This window comes from Penicillium crustosum (genome assembly GCF_028827405.1).
Source record: "Penicillium crustosum strain IBT 35664 chromosome Unknown utg000002l_segment0_segment0, whole genome shotgun sequence".
Lineage (NCBI taxonomy): Eukaryota > Fungi > Ascomycota > Eurotiomycetes > Eurotiales > Aspergillaceae > Penicillium > Penicillium crustosum.
The window spans coordinates 6,264,708-6,282,180 of NW_026623123.1; the positions used below are offsets into that span (position 1 = coordinate 6,264,708).

The 17,473-nt window shown below is 48.8% G+C and overlaps 7 protein-coding genes across 7 annotated transcripts; 4 read left to right on the plus strand and 3 right to left on the minus strand.

Moving 5' to 3' along the window:
* Window positions 1-27: 27 nt before the first annotated feature.
* Window positions 28-1,610, minus strand: N7487_005885 (uncharacterized protein; the record flags this gene model as incomplete). Its single annotated transcript, XM_056873632.1, has 6 exons — window positions 28-804; window positions 862-919; window positions 975-1,021; window positions 1,072-1,197; window positions 1,291-1,407; window positions 1,464-1,610. 6 exons carry the CDS (start codon window positions 1,608-1,610, stop codon window positions 28-30), a joined length of 1,272 nt encoding a protein of 423 aa, XP_056731352.1.
* Window positions 1,611-2,257: 647 nt separating this feature from the next.
* N7487_005886 (uncharacterized protein) lies at window positions 2,258-3,858 on the plus strand (the record flags this gene model as incomplete). Its single annotated transcript, XM_056873633.1, has 2 exons — window positions 2,258-2,447; window positions 2,501-3,858. The coding sequence occupies 2 exons, from the start codon at window positions 2,258-2,260 to the stop codon at window positions 3,856-3,858; spliced, it is 1,548 nt and encodes a 515-aa protein (XP_056731353.1).
* A 251-nt stretch (window positions 3,859-4,109) lies between these two features.
* N7487_005887 (uncharacterized protein) lies at window positions 4,110-4,796 on the minus strand (the record flags this gene model as incomplete). The annotated part of the gene is made up of 2 exons (XM_056873634.1): window positions 4,110-4,318; window positions 4,388-4,796. The coding sequence occupies 2 exons, from the start codon at window positions 4,794-4,796 to the stop codon at window positions 4,110-4,112; spliced, it is 618 nt and encodes a 205-aa protein (XP_056731354.1).
* A 653-nt stretch (window positions 4,797-5,449) lies between these two features.
* On the plus strand, window positions 5,450-8,957 carry N7487_005888 (DNA-directed DNA polymerase gamma MIP1; the record flags this gene model as incomplete). The annotated part of the gene is made up of 2 exons (XM_056873635.1): window positions 5,450-5,624; window positions 5,698-8,957. The coding sequence occupies 2 exons, from the start codon at window positions 5,450-5,452 to the stop codon at window positions 8,955-8,957; spliced, it is 3,435 nt and encodes a 1,144-aa protein (XP_056731355.1).
* Window positions 8,958-9,729: 772 nt separating this feature from the next.
* On the plus strand, window positions 9,730-11,842 carry N7487_005889 (putative CorA family metal ion transporter; the record flags this gene model as incomplete). Its single annotated transcript, XM_056873636.1, has 5 exons — window positions 9,730-11,365; window positions 11,415-11,488; window positions 11,536-11,588; window positions 11,637-11,690; window positions 11,749-11,842. The coding sequence occupies 5 exons, from the start codon at window positions 9,730-9,732 to the stop codon at window positions 11,840-11,842; spliced, it is 1,911 nt and encodes a 636-aa protein (XP_056731356.1).
* Window positions 11,843-12,163: 321 nt separating this feature from the next.
* Window positions 12,164-13,432, minus strand: N7487_005890 (uncharacterized protein; the record flags this gene model as incomplete). Its single annotated transcript, XM_056873637.1, has 2 exons — window positions 12,164-13,169; window positions 13,263-13,432. 2 exons carry the CDS (start codon window positions 13,430-13,432, stop codon window positions 12,164-12,166), a joined length of 1,176 nt encoding a protein of 391 aa, XP_056731357.1.
* A 369-nt stretch (window positions 13,433-13,801) lies between these two features.
* On the plus strand, window positions 13,802-17,458 carry N7487_005891 (uncharacterized protein; the record flags this gene model as incomplete). Its single annotated transcript, XM_056873638.1, has 1 exon — window positions 13,802-17,458. The coding sequence occupies one exon, from the start codon at window positions 13,802-13,804 to the stop codon at window positions 17,456-17,458; it is 3,657 nt and encodes a 1,218-aa protein (XP_056731358.1).
* Window positions 17,459-17,473: the final 15 nt, after the last annotated feature.

Consider the following 17,473-nt stretch of genomic DNA (forward strand, 5'->3'; position numbering starts at 1 on the left):
ATGACGCAGCGTATCATATTGGCCCTTTCATGGATAAAGCTTGAACAAAATATCCGCCAGACCATAACAAATAGCCCCGATAGCAAAAGTAGTACCAAAAATTGAAAACCCAACGACATACCTAGGCGAGTCTTCCATCGGAAATAGGGTAGCCCCATATAACTGCGCCAAAGCAGCAACGCTAGTCATCCACGCGAGCATGATCGCACGAACATGACGAGTAACCGAAGCCAAAGCCGTGGTAGCAAATGAAAGAGCCAGTGCGTTTCCCGTCCAGAGTGTCATGTTAATGAAGCACAGAAACACATATCGTGCAGTATAGTTTCGAATACCCGCCGTAAGAGCGAAAAACACCATGCCGGCTATCATATTGCCCGCTAATATCTGTCCCTTAGTGTGGGGTTTGCGGTCAGCAAACCAGCAAATCGGGATAGCGGCAGCCAGAGAGACAATATAGAGTGGAGCTGTCATGTACTGTGCCGTAGTGGATGTGTATCCCATGTCATTGACCAAGGTTAGATAGAAGTATGAGATTGCTCCGGCTCCCACAAGGGTCATGTACCCTGGAACCAGTACCCAGGTTCGCCAGTTTGAAAATGCTTTGAGCAAGAGTACAAAGATAGAGGCGTTTGGAGTTTTTGGGTCGTCTTGATCGGCGATTCCATCCTGGAGGAGTCTCTGATGGACTAGCTTTCGTTCTTCGGGGGATAGCCCCCGACTGCTGTGTGGGTAGTCGAGTAGAGTCCAGTGGACGACCAGGCTCACTCCGGCAGTTGTGACTCCTTCGACCATGAAGAGCCATCTCTAGCCGCGGATACCGTGTGCGCCATCTGATGTCGATGTGATGGCTTCTGATATTACGCCGCCAAAGGCTCCGGACAGTATACCTGCGGTCAGGAAAATGAGGAACCGTTTTGATCTGCTTTGAGTAAGTGATGCATTCCAACGCTGTGATATTGTGTAAGTAAACATACTGCTCGTTCTTTCGATACCAGGTAGAAATTAAGAAGATCACGGCTGGCTTTGTTAAAGTTAGAAATGAGTTTAGGGAGTATTACTCGAGTCACTTACACTAAACCCTTCAAAGAACCCAAGAAGGAATATTAGGGCTATTGGTTGGCCCTTGTTACGGACAGCTCCTATCAAGGCTGCGACCGATCCCCATGCAAATGTAATTATTGGAAGGAAGAAGGAAAACTGAAGGGCGAGTTCGCGAGAGAATCATGCTGGATCCAGACTTAGCATTTTGCATATGGAAGACACAAAGCTTTCAGCTTACTTAGATGGCACCGCGGAGATAGTATAGCCAATGATCCATAATATCACGGCTGTATAGTATTGATGTGACGTGAGGTGCAAGTCCTCTTCCATTCCAGCGATTTTTGCAAGGCCAATGTTCGATCTATCCTACATAGTACTTTCAGCGAAATATAGTTGGCAATTGCTAGATCAAGGTGTCATACCATGTAGGAGAAAAGATCAAGAATAAAGACTGAAGGCATCAAATAGAGATCAATCTTTCGGACGAGCTTCTTCTCGGCGTCTAGATTGGCAATCGTACTTCTCCTGGAGGTATCCTGAGATTTGCTGTGTTCGACAGATATAGACATCTTCAAAATGGTAGATTATAACAATTTCTAGGTGAAAGGGTGATATTATCTAGGGAGATGCCTTTTTCAACCACCATTTCTCGCATCTAGAGTGGTCTTATATCGTTGAAGGGGAATTGTTAGTCTACATGGAGAAATCTTGTTCGACTAGGCCCATAATCGGGGTTAGGTAGGGTTGAAGATACTGAATGATTGTTGATAAGATCTTGTTCGATGCCACAAACATTCCACGGCATCTTTTGTGTCGTGGCAAGGCCCAAACCAAAAAATTCCGTCAAGGCTATGATAGGGCTATCTACAACGATACAAAAACCTACGGATATATAGAACCATGTAGGTAGCTGACTCGATAAAAAGCTAAGCGTAGAGACTTTCTGTGCTACTGTCCCATTTGAATCTAGCAGTTATTTATATAAAATATTTTTAATCGTATAAGTCCGACTGGTTAGGGCGGAGTTGGCCGTTTTGGGGTTGTCGCCGTTTATGGAAATGTGTCATTGTTGCGCGTTCGGGCCCAGACGTGCCCCAATTGTCTCAATGTCTTAAATTTCATTTCGCTATCCAAACACCCTTTGATATTTGTTAGTGGCTTTGCATCGAATTTGAAGCTTGTCACCTGTTGAAAATAGCAGAACAAGTATTTGACCATGGCGACCAATAGAGGGATTGTTGTCATATCAGGAGGAAGCGCGGCGAACAATCTCGTCGATGTATTCAACGCGGTCCGTGAAAGCAAGAATTGTCCACTTAGCTACATCATTCCAATCAGTGATAACGGAGGATCCTCTTCCGAGTTGATTCGAATATTCGGAGGGCCTGGGATCGGTGATGTTCGGAGTATGCCCAACACCTTGGATCTTCCCTAACTCGCGTGCTAACTTGTCGGACAGGTCGATTGGTACGCCTGATTCCGGATTCGCCAGCAAACTCTGAGAGGTCAGCAGTTAAGGCATTGTTTAACCATCGGCTGCCTGCGGAAGCAGGCATCGCAACCAATGAATGGCAGTCCATCGTTGACGGCACATCGGGGCTATGGACAGCTATTACCCCTGCAAAGAAAGAGTTGATACGCTCATTCTTCAATGTATTAAACCTGGAAATCTTGAAACGAGCCCGACCACCATCATCAACTTTTGACTTTACCTCCGCAAGTGTGGGAAATCTTTTCCTGACCGCCGCCCGGCTGTTCAGTGGAAGTTTCGAAAGTGCTATCTATCTACTCGGGAGTATCTGTGGTGTCCCGTCAGATCTGGTCCGCGTAATCCCAGCAATCAACTCCAATTTCTCCCACCATATCTCTGCATCGCTTGCGGACGGAACTGTCATTGTCGGTCAGAACAGCATCTCGCACCCAAGCGAGGCAACAGCCCTTGAGCATAATTCCCGCTCTAGGAGACCTAGTTTGCTGCTTGCCGATGGAGACGATGTCGATTACACGGATTCCGAAATGTCGGACCCGACCACCTATGAAGAGGATCATCTTCCCGGCTCTCTAGCAACTCTCCGCAACAAGAATATCAAATTCAGTAAAACTGAGAACGAAGATTTGAGTTCTAGAATCACTCGCATCTGGTACATCAATCCCTACGGCCAGGAGATCCGACCACCCGCGAATCCGCGCGTGCTGGAAGCAATAAACGATTCCCAGGCCATTATCTACAGCATCGGATCTCTCTACACATCAATCATCCCTGCCATCGTCCTGCGAGGCGTAGGCAAAAGCATCGTCTCCAGTCCAGCCCGACACAAGATCCTCATTTTGAACGGATCATTGGATCGAGAAACGGGGCCTCCATCCGCACCATTTACCGCATCTGATTTTGTGGAAGCGATTGTAAGCGCCGGGGAAGAAAGCCGTGGACGGGGCCCGATTGTTCATGCTCAACATCAAAGTCAGAGTCAGAAGCCCGCAACCACTTCAGTGCAAGAAAATGTTCGAAATTACAGAGTCCCTCCATATACCAACTACGTGACGCATATCTTACATCTGGATGGTCCGGGGACACCGCATGTAGACCGTGAGCGGCTCGCGCATATGGGTATTGAAACGCTTCGTCTTTACGGACGAAAAATTATGTCGAAGGATGGTGATAAGGAAACCGTTGTGGGGATGCAATATGATCCTAATGCCCTTGTGCAGGCTATTGAGGTAGTATTAGGGAAGAAGGGGGATGCAATGGTTCGAGGGGGTCTGGGAAATGCGCTGGGCCGACGGAATACACTCGATCCTGCAAGAAGGGACCGATAGGATATGCATGTCTGCTTAGAAGTAAAGATTGTACTATAATCTACGTCTACACATAATGTAAGTCAGTAGACAGTGTAACTCCATTCGTCAATCCCAGGCCGTTAACCACAGACGTAAATCGCTTATGCAAAAGAAAAAGGGAAAAAAGGGCATGTACCACCACCCATTACCATGCTCCGAGTCGCAATGCCGCAAGAGTTAATATAAAAACAAAGATTTGAAGGGCCAAGGGAAAATCCGATCCAAAGGCACTACGTGCCCGATACGGGAAGATCACCTCGCTTTTTCGTTAGAAACAATAGCGGGATGAGATTCTTAGCCTTCCCAGGCGTCTCCTTTCGCGAGATCGGTGTGCGGCACACCGGGCAGGTACCCTTATATTGTTTCGAAGAGTCACCGCCGCGTGTTTGTTCGCTCATCTTCAAGCAGTCGATGATGCACTTGTGACAAAAGAGATGCCCTGAACATGATAAGTTAGTTAAAGCCCTAACATACCCCAAACCTATATATTGTAGAATCAAGAACATACCACATGAGGTGCTCGTTGCGTCCACGGGCGTCTCCATGCAAATGGGGCATTTGTAAGCGAGTATAGCGGAGAGGTTTGAATTGTTCTCTTCCGATGCCTGCGCTTTAATCGCATCCTCCCTCTGTTTGGCGACTGTTCGAGCCAGGGAGGCCGCGGCTGAGTCGTCGGTCATATCGATCGTTTCGATGGGCTCGGCTTCGGAGAGCGTCGAAGAGGAGGATGCGACGGAATCACCGTGTTCATCGCTCCAATTACGACGGCGCTTGACACCGCGCGGAGTAGGCAATTGTCCATGGTGGGAAGAGGATGCGTGATCTGAGGCGGTAGGCGGGGAGGAGGATAAAGAGATGGGATTTTGTCGGGATGATCTGGTTGTCAGGTCGACAACATCAGCTCGGTTTCTGCTCATTGTGACGGACTGGGAAATATGACTCCTTCTTAGAGGGTTGCGCCAGGGTTGAACGAGGAAATTGTCTGGAATTGGAGAAAGTCGTCTGCGGCTGTGTTGCCCGTGTGGGGAAGGACGTGGGACGATTTGGAATAGGTGGCCAGCGAACAGCCTCAGGATTTTGAAGGATTTCGTTAAGAGGCAAGGCAGCTATGATGGGTTTGGGCAGAAGAACCGTCAGCAAAATCGGGGGCTTCTTCAGCGATCAAAGCAGGTGATGGCGACAATGCCGGACCTTATCAAAGAGGTCATGTGGCGATAATGGATCAGATAAGCCCGCTTCATATTGTCTGTCTATAATTGGAAAGCGGTCAGTGAGTTAATGGTGGGGTGTTCATTGGAAGATCGTAATATCACGTGGTGAAGGCACGTCCAAAACGACAAAACATCTTACCAAACGCGGGTTGTCTGTAAATAGAAGGCGGTCAACACGAGAGGGAAAACTATATTCCGACCTGGATGACGCCCAGACCTCATTATCGAGCGATAGGCGATGATATGGAAATTACCTAGCAATACTTCTTTTCTAGGATTTTCTTCGGGCTACCAGGGCAGCCTTACGGCTGTTGCCATACTTCTAACATGACATAACATTGTCAGATTCTTATTTTATGATGTTATCTTGGAAGTCCTCCTGCGCTCCTTGTTCCAGGGGTGCCCTGAGGTCTTTCTCGCGACCAAATTCGCCGCTTTTGGTTAAGCTACCATCACTATACCAATTACACAGAAGTCATACAAGACTTTCCTCTACTTCGGCCGACAATGTTACCACAACAAGATCTCTTTCTGGTGAGTACCCGGTCTTTTGCGCTTTTCGATAAGAAAAGAAAACAACCAAATCGCAATTACTGATCTGGCGCAGTCCCTTCCTCATCTAGATTCAATGATATCGGTGTCCAACAGCTTAGCGACCATGTCCATGCTCAAGTCTTCCCAAATAAAGGTCGCATCCCAGACCCAAAACTAGTCGCGCTTTCGAAGGATCATTTGGCTAGACATGAGCTGCTGGGAAAATCTCAAAATGGCGCCGGTCCTGTCGCATTCGATCTTCCTGCTCTCAAGGGGCAAACATTGGACGAGCATTTCTACAAACTCGGGATGGATTCTTCCGAACCTTACTTGTCCTGGGCTAAATCATATGCGGCTCTGAACTGTCCAGCCAAACCGCGCAAATGGGTCAAACGCAGTGGATGGACGAAATACCATACTGATGGTACTTCTGAACCCGTCGATGCCCCCAATGAATCGATGTTAACATTCGACACGGAGGTCATGTACAAAAATAATTCATTTGCAGTCATGGCTTGCGCGGTAAGCCCGACCGCATGGTATGCGTGGTTATCCCCGTGGCTACTCGGCGAGTCAAAGAATGAAACACAGCTGGTACCCTTGGGAGACCCCACGCAACCCCGCATTGTGGTTGGACACAATATTGGCTACGATCGAGCCCGAGTCCTCGAGGAATACAATATGCAACAGTCTCAAAACTTCTTTCTTGACACAATGTCCCTCCACGTGGCGGTCAACGGCATGTGTTCACAGCAGAGACCAACTTGGATGCGCCATAAAAAGAACCAGGACATGAGAGATAAAATTGCGAACGAACACGATTCCGTGGAGCTTGCTGCACTTCTCGAAAACAACATGTTGAGGGAAGAAGAAGAAGAACTTTGGGTAGGGCGAAGCTCGGTGAACTCTCTTCGTGATGTGGCCAAATTCCACTGTGATGTTACCATAGATAAGGCGCAGAGAGATTTCTTCGGTGAGCTTGACCGTGACTCTATCCTAGGCAGACTGGAGGAACTTCTTGACTATTGTGCCGCCGACGTTGCCATTACCCATCGTGTCTACCGGAAAGTTTTCCCCAACTTTCTAGAGACTTGCCCGCATCCTGTCAGCTTCGGTGCTCTTCGACACTTGTCCTCTGTCATTTTGCCAGTCAACCAGACCTGGGAAGAATATCTTACCAGGGCAGAGGAAACATATCATAAGCGACTTGACGATGTCCAAAGTAAATTGCTAGCACTATGCGACGAGGCATTGAAGTATAAAGACCAACCAGAAATTTACACGAGTGATCCTTGGCTACAACAGCTGGACTGGTCCGGCCAAGAGATCAAGATGGTGAAGGGAAAGAAGAAAGGTGACCCTCCTCGACCGGCAGCTAGGCAAAAGAAACCGGGAATGCCCAAGTGGTACAAGGATCTTTTTGCCTCCAACGCCGCAGAGATCAACCTCACGGTTCGAACTCGTATTGCGCCTGTTTTGCTGAAATTATCATGGGACAGCTACCCTCTTGTTTGGTCAGATCTGCACGGGTGGACTTTCCGCGTCCCCCGTGATCAAGTCAAACAGTATGAGAATCAGCCAGTCGTCATGTGCGATATGGCCGAGGAAAAGAACACCGGCTTGCGAGACGATAGAAAAGCCACATATTTCAAAATCCCCCACAAAGACGGCCCACAGGCCAGGTGTACCAACCCGCTTGGGAAAGGTTATATGCAGTATTTCGAACGTGGAATCCTGTCGTCTCAATATGAACTTGCCAAACAAGCGCTAGATATGAACGCATCATGTTCCTACTGGATCAGCGCCCGAGATCGAATCAAGGGTCAAATCGTGGTGTATGAAGATCAGGTGCAAAAGACCGGAGGGAAGAGTGACGCAAGCGACAATCGTGTCGGATTCATCCTGCCCCAAGTAATTCCCATGGGAACAATCACCCGACGTGCCGTGGAAAATACTTGGTTGACTGCAAGTAACGCGAAGGCCAACCGTGTCGGGTCAGAGCTAAAGGCTATGATCAAAGCACCGACAGGCTACTCGTTCGTTGGAGCCGATGTTGACTCCCAGGAATTATGGATTGCGAGTCTAGTCGGAGACGCCCCATTCCAGATCCATGGAGGAAACGCAATTGGATTCATGTGCTTAGAAGGATCCAAAGCCGAGGGCACAGATCTTCACTCCCGAAGTGCATCGATTCTGGGAATCTCGCGTAATGATGCCAAGGTCTTCAACTACGGCCGAATCTACGGGGCGGGCGTCAAGTTCGCCGCTACTTTACTTCGCCAGTTCAACCCGTCTCTGACTGAAAAGCAGACACAAGAGACTGCCAAGAACCTCTACAAAGAGACCAAGGGAACGCGCACTTCACGTCGCCTCTTGAGTGAGACGCCGTTCTGGCGAGGCGGTACTGAATCCTTCGTGTTCAATAAACTCGAAGAGTTCGCGGACCAGGAACGACCTAGAACCCCCGCTTTAGGAGCTGGAATCACCGAGGCGCTCATGCGACGTTTCATCAACAAAGGCAGCTTTATGACATCCCGAATTAATTGGGCGATTCAGTCGTCTGGTGTCGATTATCTCCATCTCTTGATCGTCAGCATGGACTATCTCATCCGACAATTCAACATCCAAGCCCGCTTAGCCATCACTGTTCATGACGAAATTCGCTACCTCGTCAAAGATGAGGACAGGTACCGCGCTGCAATGGCTTTGCAGGTTGCCAACGTTTGGACTCGTGCCTTATTCTCGCAGCAAGTGGGAATCGATGACCTTCCCCAATCCTGTGCTTACTTCTCAGCCGTCGATATTGACCATGTGCTTCGTAAAGAAGTCGACATGGACTGTGTGACTCCTTCCCACCCCCACAAAATTCCGCATGGTGAAACGCTAGATATTACTCAGCTCCTGGACAAGAATGACCAAGCTTTCTTGGACCCTTCCATCACACCACTGTCACCTCCGAGCCCCGAAAAATACCCCTACACCCCACGGGAGTCGGTCATGTCCGCCTTCCAAGCCTCCAACGATATTGATTTCATCAAAGCTCAGATCACCAAGGATGACAAAGAGCTCCGTGATATCATCAAGGAGAAGACGCGGATGGCTACTAGCGCTAGCGCTAGCGCCCCTAGCCCTCGCACCCCTTCCACCAAACCGAAAGGCAAATCTACCAATTGGACATCAGCAAAGCCCCAGCGGGCGGTTCTGATGGACATGGAATCAGGCCTTTATCCCGACTTCCACGGACCCCCTAAGCCTAGTTCTCATGGGAACAAGCAGCCTCAAATGGGATTCCACCGTCCTTCCTGGAAGCCAAGGGCAACAGCTCGAGCATAACGTTGTCCCGTTCCTTTCTTTTTCTCTTTTTCTCTTTTTCTCTTTGTCTTCTTTTCGGGAACCTATTTTTACTGTAATTATTGCTCTACTTTCCCATCTTGTTTAACTATTGTGTATGTTATATCTGGAGTGATTGGAAACCAGCATTGGGACGGCGTTTCTACATGATGCATAGTGAGTGTTGATGGAATGGAAATCGTGTACCTATATGTACTTGTACAAATCAATCTTAATGAGTTGAAGAGTTCTAGATATACGGAGCATAGCCATGTACGTATGAAGTAGACCTGCGGAGTACGTACTTCGTACCCGTCTCCCTTAAATGAGATAAGGTAGCTACTCCACCCGAACCCCTGTGCACCGAAACCCCCTGTGTGTCCTCTGTTTCTCTTCTCACTTTTCCTGCTCTATTTATTCTTTGTTTTTATTCTTCCATTTTCATGTCCATTTTCATGTTCAATTATAGCCTTTCCCTTTGAAAAGACGGGTTTCATCTAAATTATCTCTTCAGACGCGGCAGAAAAACGCCCCTTCGACGTCATTATCCCCCCCACACCAGTCCAACATGTTCTCCCCTGAGGCTGTTGTGTCTCGATGAGACGTGCATCGATATTTTCAAATATACTGGGCATATTTTCGCCAGGAATTGACTAAAATACCCCCTATCCCAGGATTCATACCATTGAGGCGGAGCGCATTGAAGTTCGGAGCCGATGAAAACCCGTCATCCCACCGACGCAACTGGATGTGCGCATCCATATGAACCGTAAAGATGAGCGTACACTCGCTTGATTATGCGCAGCAGAGTGCCCCACGACCTGATATCGATATCGAGGCTGGTCGCTCGTCAATCAACTCCCAAGTCTCTCCAACGGGAAAAGAGAGAGAGGAAACTTCGTCTCCTGCCTTCACCACAGCAGCAGCACGAGTGAATTCCACCGAGACGACGAAACGCCGAGCCAGACGTAATACTGCCCGCTCATACCACCCCGAAGGATTCGCACAGGATCCCAATTGGCAGCCAGGAACCGAACCTGGCATTGACCCAACCAAGCCACTACCGCCGTACACGTCAGAATGGGCGTCCAACATACCCGCAGATCTACACCGACGCTGCCAGATTACGGTAGTGGATTTCTCACAACATGACATGCGACAGTACGAGCTGGACAATGATACCCTGGGACAATTTCTGGAGCGGGAGAGAGAGCCCTGGGTACAATGCCGGTGGATCAATGTCAATGGGTTGAGCTGGGATGTAATCAAGATTCTTGGAAATCATAAGAGATTACATCGGCTTGCAATTGAGGATGTTGTTCATACCACTAACCGCACGAAAGCGGATTGGTACTCGGACCATGCCTTCGTCGTACTAACCTTGCAAAAGTTGATGAAGATACAAGAAGAGGACTCCTCTGATTCGGAAGATGAAGAAGAAACTCCGATCAGTCGATGGAAATCAAGGGACCGGAAAAGCTCTGTGGTCAGTGACAAGAGCTCGATTTCGTTGAAGCGACCCACGAAGTGGAATGTTATCATGGCGGCATTGAAGGACATATTCCGATTAAAACCCTCCGGGAGACAGGAGCGCAAGGATAAGGCGACTTATGGATCGAGCGTTCGTCCTGGACCTGGACAATCTTCAAAACAGAACTCCCATTTTGGAAATGTTGGGACCGCCACAGAAACAACTGCCAGGAGTCTCCAGCGATATCGCGGCGGTCCAAATGAGGATCGAATTGAGTTCATGGAACGTCATGCTGCACTCGCTGCCAAAGGACTGTGTGTCACTTTGGAACAGGTTTCGATCTTCCTACATGCCGATAATACTGTGACGTCCTTTTTCGAAACAAGCGCAGATGACATTGAGGCGCCAATTGTTAGGCGCCTCACGTCACCCGAGACCATCCTTCGTCAGTCATGCGATGCCAGTATGCTTTTGCAGGCCATTCTCGATGCCGTGATTGATCTTGCGATTCCAGTCACGATGGCTTACCAAGACGCCATCGGAGACCTCGAATTGGAGGTCCTGACTGATCCAGACATTGAACAGTCAAAGTCTTTGTATATCTTGACATCTGAGATTGCTGTTCTGCGGAACTCCATGCAGCCTATGGTGGCTGTAATTAATGCTCTCCGTGATCACCGGTCTGAGCCTGTCGGCATACCAGGCTTTGGCGTCTTGCGCAATCCCCTTAGTCCAGGTGCCGCAGAATCCATTGAACCCCGCCCGAATGTCGGGACAACGCCAAATCTGAAGAGCATTGGGGGCACGGGTGTTACGATCAGCTCTATGTGCCATACATATTTGGGTGATGCCTTGGATCATTGTATCACAATTGTTGAAGGGTACGATCAGATGCGGCGTAACGCTGATAACATGATTGACCTTATTTTCAACACTATTGGTACGTTATTTGTCAACCCACGAAGAAACCAAACTAATACGCTGTGCAGGTGCCTACCAGAACGAAAGTATGAAGCAGCTTACTCTTGTGACTTGTCTTTATCTGCCTATGACATTCTTGACAGTATGTATGGCTTGAATCTATTAAAAGAACAGTTCTGACAGTTTTAGGGTTATTTCGGAATGAACTTCGAGCATTTTGGGGCGATCAACAACAATGAAGGGTATGTCTTTCGACAATCTTCTACTGGACTTATTGCTAACTTGAGAAGATATTTCTGGAAGATTGCAGTACCGTTCGTCTGCGCCACGATTTTCTTACTGATGTAAGTTCTAATTCTGATACTCGTTTTTAACACAGCCGAAACTAACCTACATCTTTAGGCGCGACAAAATCCAGCGCTACGCTGTCATGCTTGCTCAGCGCCGTTTGATTGTTAGCTCGAGGAAGCAGAGACGAGAGAGGAAGCAAAAATAGATCGTGAACGTCCTGCTGCTTACTGTACCTATTATTGTGCCAAGACGTTGGTGCGTCCAGCTGTTTTAGCTTGGGCCTTTGCATTATTTGTATACATTTTGTTGTTTGCAGACCTAGTCGGGTCGTGTATTAATACTTTTCAGTTGAACACTATTTTAATATCATTTGTTGATAGTACGAGTCCTGGAATTATCGTAGGCATATTTCACCGTTCAACTTCGTGTAGAGACGACTGTTTTATATTCCTAATGTACAAAGAAGTTATCAACGGTCTTAATCCCGAAGTATATTAGACACATATTATACACGGCCTACAGCCCATCACTCCAGAGACTTCCGTCGATAAGCCGAGTAAGCTTTCCACGGGAGTCTCCAGTCTGACCGAAGCAACTCCGGGCTGAAAACATCGAAGTCTTGCTTCTGAAGGCGATCCAACCACATGCGTGTACCGACTGCCGGTAGGAAAACACCAAATGCTCGGTTGACCTCATCGAGAGGAGACTCGCCGCTTCGAGCACCAGGGGAAACATCATATTCATGGCCCTCTTCACCCTCATGCTCAAATTCATGACCGACATCCTCTCCAGCGCGGAGGTTGCTCAACATCTGCTGGACGGTAATCAAATGATCACTTGCCCGCGTCGCAACAGTGAAAACTGCATCCCGGAGACCCTCGGCTTGGGCTCCATACCGGAGGACATCCTCTTCCTTAACACCAGCCTGTGCCATAACATCTAAAGGCAACATCACAGCTCCCTGTTTCGCACCCCCTCCTATCACGGAACCTCCACCCGCACCAGGAGGTGCTTGGGCAGACGGCGCAGGGAACGCAACAAACGGCAGCCCACGCAACACAGCCGCAATTCCCACTGCCTTTCCAATATGAGATGCAACATGGTCTGCCGTTACCGAAGCCATGGGCAATGCAGACAGAGTGAGGTACATGAGCGTCGAGTATGTATTCTCAGCGTAGGACTCGAGCGCGGCGATATTTGGGTATGGGTCGTTCGTCAGGGTTTGCTCCCGTGCATTAATTATACGGGTCAGCCAGCCCTTGCTTATGCGCGCGCGGCCCTGTGTGCGCTCGTGGAGTTCGGAGATGGCAGATGCAAGCAAGATCGCGACGGGTTCTTTTGGTGGCGTGCCTGCAAGGATCTTTGTTACTGAGTCGCGCCAGAATTGGAGTCGCATCAGTCCGATTGTTGGGGAGGATGTTGTGTCGGGGATCATGGAGAGGGAGACGTTTAATGCGCGCAGCGCAATGTAGAAGGATTGCGCATGTCGTGGGATGAAGGTGCTCAATGTGTAGGAGGGGCGGTCATATTTTCTTTGGGAAGAGCGCTATGTTAGCTTTCGGGCTTTTTTTCCCATCGTTGCAGCTTCAATGAGCTTGGAGGACCACAGGGACGGTGTTTCATACGAGAGAAGAGCAACACAGTATTTGTGAGCGCCTTGGACTTCTTCCGCGGTAATAGGTGCGGCGATAGATTGTGTCCGGCTGAAGTGTCGTTTTTGTGATTGAAAGCTTCGTAGATGAAATCTACAGGCGCTACTTGCCTGGCATGGCCGAGCTGTGCCGAGAAAAGACATGTTTAATGTGAAGTTGACAAGCTCTGGGGAAAATATTCGATGTAATCAGAGCAAAGGCATTGGCCAGCCAATCTTTGTCAGCGATGCCCTCGGCACTTGCAGGTCGACTCGTTAGAAATTCAAAAAAGAATTATTAAAAAATTATAGAAAATTCGGATTAAATAGGACTAAATAGGACTAAATCAAAAAAATCAAATAAAAGCGAAGAGTAAGGGTTCATATGTCTTGAAAAGTGCAGATATCAAAATCCAATTTCCAACATTTTCCCTTCAGGGCTGACGTCGATCCGCCTGACTTCGCGTTTCTCGGCGCGTCTCCCCGAACTCGACTTTTTTCATCTTCATCACGAATCTCGATGGTACAGCCAATATGAGCGAGGATGTAGAGCAACGCCCAGCAAAGAGGCAGCGCTTCTTCGCTGACAACCCATCCTCACCTTTACCCACCAAACCCCAAAATACAGACGCGTCCCTACCTCATTTCCTGGAACATGAAGAGTACCGAACAGACCATGGCACTACACTCGAAACTCCGTCACTCAACGGTATCCCAAAGAGCTCTGCTAGTTTGGAGAACGAAGCAGATCCACAACATACACGAGTCCGAACGACGGAAAGCCTAGAATTACCCATTGCGGACGCTACTCCTACCGCCTCTCTCCATGAGAACGGAGTAGACCAACAAATAGAGGAAATGACTATCAGTACCACAACAAGCACATCTGCGGATAGCTTTGATGTCGACCTTTTCACCAGTATCGTGGGCGAGCAACTACCTGCCGATTCAATCACAACCATTCAATCAGCTGCCTCCAATAATCTCGAGCGAGCTGTTAACATATACTTTGATGGATCATGGAAAAAGCCCGCGCCAATAAATGGTAGCGTTCCAGCCAGAAGCCGGAACCCCGCTCTTCGGGTACAGCCTGGCCCCGAAACGCCAGTTGAAAGCAAATCGGTCCTGCAAAATCAGCCATCGGTAAGGTATGTTGGCGCATTTGGGGTGGGAGGATGGGCAACGAGAAGTGGCTGGGGATTTCTGAAGCATGGAGACCCCGTCAACATTGAACGCGCACGTTCACAGCCAACGACGAAACGTGGCCGAGGAGGCAAAGCATTTGTCAATCACAAAAGTGACGTTTTGACTCGATTCACGAACACTGCGGGGCAAGAAATCGGAAGGCTGCCACATGAGACTGCTGAATGGGTTTCTACATTGATTGATCAGAAGATCTGTCGGTTTGAAGGAGTCTGTGTATTTGTACCTGACAGGGTGCGAGTCAACGATACCATATATTTACAACTCCAAGTCTATTTGCGAAAGGAAGCTTTCCAAAGCGGGGCGCTCGCTGCTTTGAACACCGATGACAACAGGTCCACTGGGCTGTTTGAGGAGAAAGAGAGCACCGAGGAGAAGAATCTGCGACTACGCCAAGTCGGTCTAGTGAAATTGTTTCATGAAATTAATCTTCATCCTACCTCCACCAATCCGACTACCGAAAAGCACAAAAGAGATGGCATTTTGCGTGCCGCGGAAATTGCCGAGCAATATGACAGCACGAAGAAGGAAAACAAGCAGAAGTCAAACAAGGATTCCAACGACTCCTCGGGCGAAGACGACAGCGAAGAACTGGAAAAAGATCAGCTCGATACCCTGTATCAAAAAGCACAATCATTTGATTTCAACATGCCAGCGGCAGATCCAGCACCTACCTTCACTCTTGACCTACGCAAGTACCAGCAACAAGCCCTTCATTGGATGCTGTCAAAAGAAAAGGACTCAAAGCAAACTCGAGAGAAGTCCATGCATCCATTGTGGGAAGAATACACTTGGCCTAGAAAGGATGTTGACGACAAAGATCTACCACAAGTTAAAAACATAGACCATTTCTATGTCAATCCGTATTCGGGAGACCTCAGTGTGGACTTTCCTGCCCAAGAGCAACACTGCCGGGGCGGAATTCTGGCTGATGAAATGGGTCTGGGGAAAACTATTGAGATGCTCAGTCTGGTCCATTCTCACAGAGCCGAGCCCGATCCACGACTTTCGAATGGTCTCAGCTCAGTGAATGACCTTGCTAGAATGCCGAACTCTTCCGGGGTGGTGCCAGCGCCGAATACCACTCTAGTCGTTGCACCGACATCTCTAATTTCTCAATGGGAAAGCGAGGCACTCAAAGCCGGGACGTTGAGAGTTCTTGTTTACTATGGGTCGGATAAGGCTGTCAACTTGAGAGAATTATGCTGCGAATCCAAATATGCAACAGCTCCACAGGTGATTGTCACCAGTTACGGTGTGGTATTGTCGGAATTCCGCCAGCTCGCTCTCCAGTCTGCTCTAGGACCCAGTGCAAACGGGGGTCTATTCTCTGTAGAATTCTTCCGAGTAATTCTTGACGAGGCGCATGTGATCAAGAATCGCCGTTCCAAGTCCGCTAGATCATGTTATGAATTAAAAGCAGCCCATCGGTGGGCGCTGACTGGCACGCCCATTGTCAATCGCCTTGAGGATCTCTTCAGTCTGGTGCGTTTCCTAAAGGTTGAGCCATGGAGCAATTTCTCCTTCTGGAAGACGTTTATCACTGTGCCCTTTGAATCTAAAGAATATGTGCGCGCCCTGAACGTCGTGCAAAGTGTACTGGAACCTCTTGTTCTTCGGCGGACCAAATCGATGAAAACCCCAGAGGGCGAGCCCTTGGTCCCCTTGCCCAAAAAGACAGTCACAATTGAAGAAGTGGAGCTAACGAAGCAAGAACGAGAAATTTATGACTGCATATATACCCGAGCGAAACGAACTTACAACGACAATGTCGTGGCTGGCACACTGTTGCAATCTTACAGCACGATCTTTGCTCAAATTCTTCGTCTTCGCCAGACCTGCTGCCACCCTATAATGACACGCAACAAAGCCATCGTTGCGGAGGAAGAGAGTGCGGCAGTAGCAGCTGATGCAACCAATGAATTTAAAGACGATATGGACCTTCAAGAATTGATCAACCAATTCACGACTGAAAATGAGAACGCCAACTCTCAAGATACCTCCGGGACGATGGTTAAGTTCACTACCCATGCTCTTCGGCAGATCCAAACCGAGTCCAGTGGCGAGTGCCCTATCTGTTGTGAGGAGCCTATGATCGATCCTGCAGTAACAGCTTGCTGGCACAGTGCATGTAAGAAATGTCTTGAAGACTTCTTGCAACACCAAATGAACAAAGGTGTCGAAGCACGGTGCTTCAACTGCCGTGCTCCAGTGGATGCAAAGAATACATTTGAAGTAGTACGACATCCGTCCTCGAATTCAATTTCCTTCGGAGACGACACTGTCAGCAGCACACCAACAACCAGCTCACAACCTGCCCCACGAATCTCCCTCCGTCGCATATACCCCCTCTCTCCTTCCGCCCACACTTCAGCCAAGATCCACGCCCTTATTAATCACCTCGGACGCATCCCTGCAAATACCAAATCCGTTGTCTTCTCCCAGTTTACCTCCTTCCTGGACCTGATCGGCCCACAACTCTCCCGAGTCGGAATCTCCCATCTCCGTCTGGATGGTTCAATGCCCCAGAAGGCCCGTGCCGCTGTTCTAGCCGAGTTCACAAAAGCAGAGAGTTTTACCGACGACGACATTGTCGACATGGAAGATGATACCCTAGGGGGAAGCGGGCCTGCAAAGACTAGCTCTCCCTCACCCTCAACACCAGCCCCTACAGTCCTCCTCATCTCCCTACGTGCCGGCGGTGTTGGCCTCAACCTAACAAGCGCGAGCAATGTCTTCGTGATGGATCCATGGTGGAGTTTTGCAATCGAAGCGCAAGCCATCGACCGCGTTCATCGAATGGGCCAGACACGCGATGTCAATGTTACGCGGTTCGTGGTCAAGGACTCCATAGAAGGCCGCATGCTACGCGTGCAAGAGCGTAAAATGAACATTGCTGGCTCGCTTGGGTTGAAGATTGGCGGCGATGATGGTGATGCTGATAAGGGCAAAAACAGACTCGAAGAGTTGAAAATGTTGTTCGAGTAATTCTTCGGATGGCTT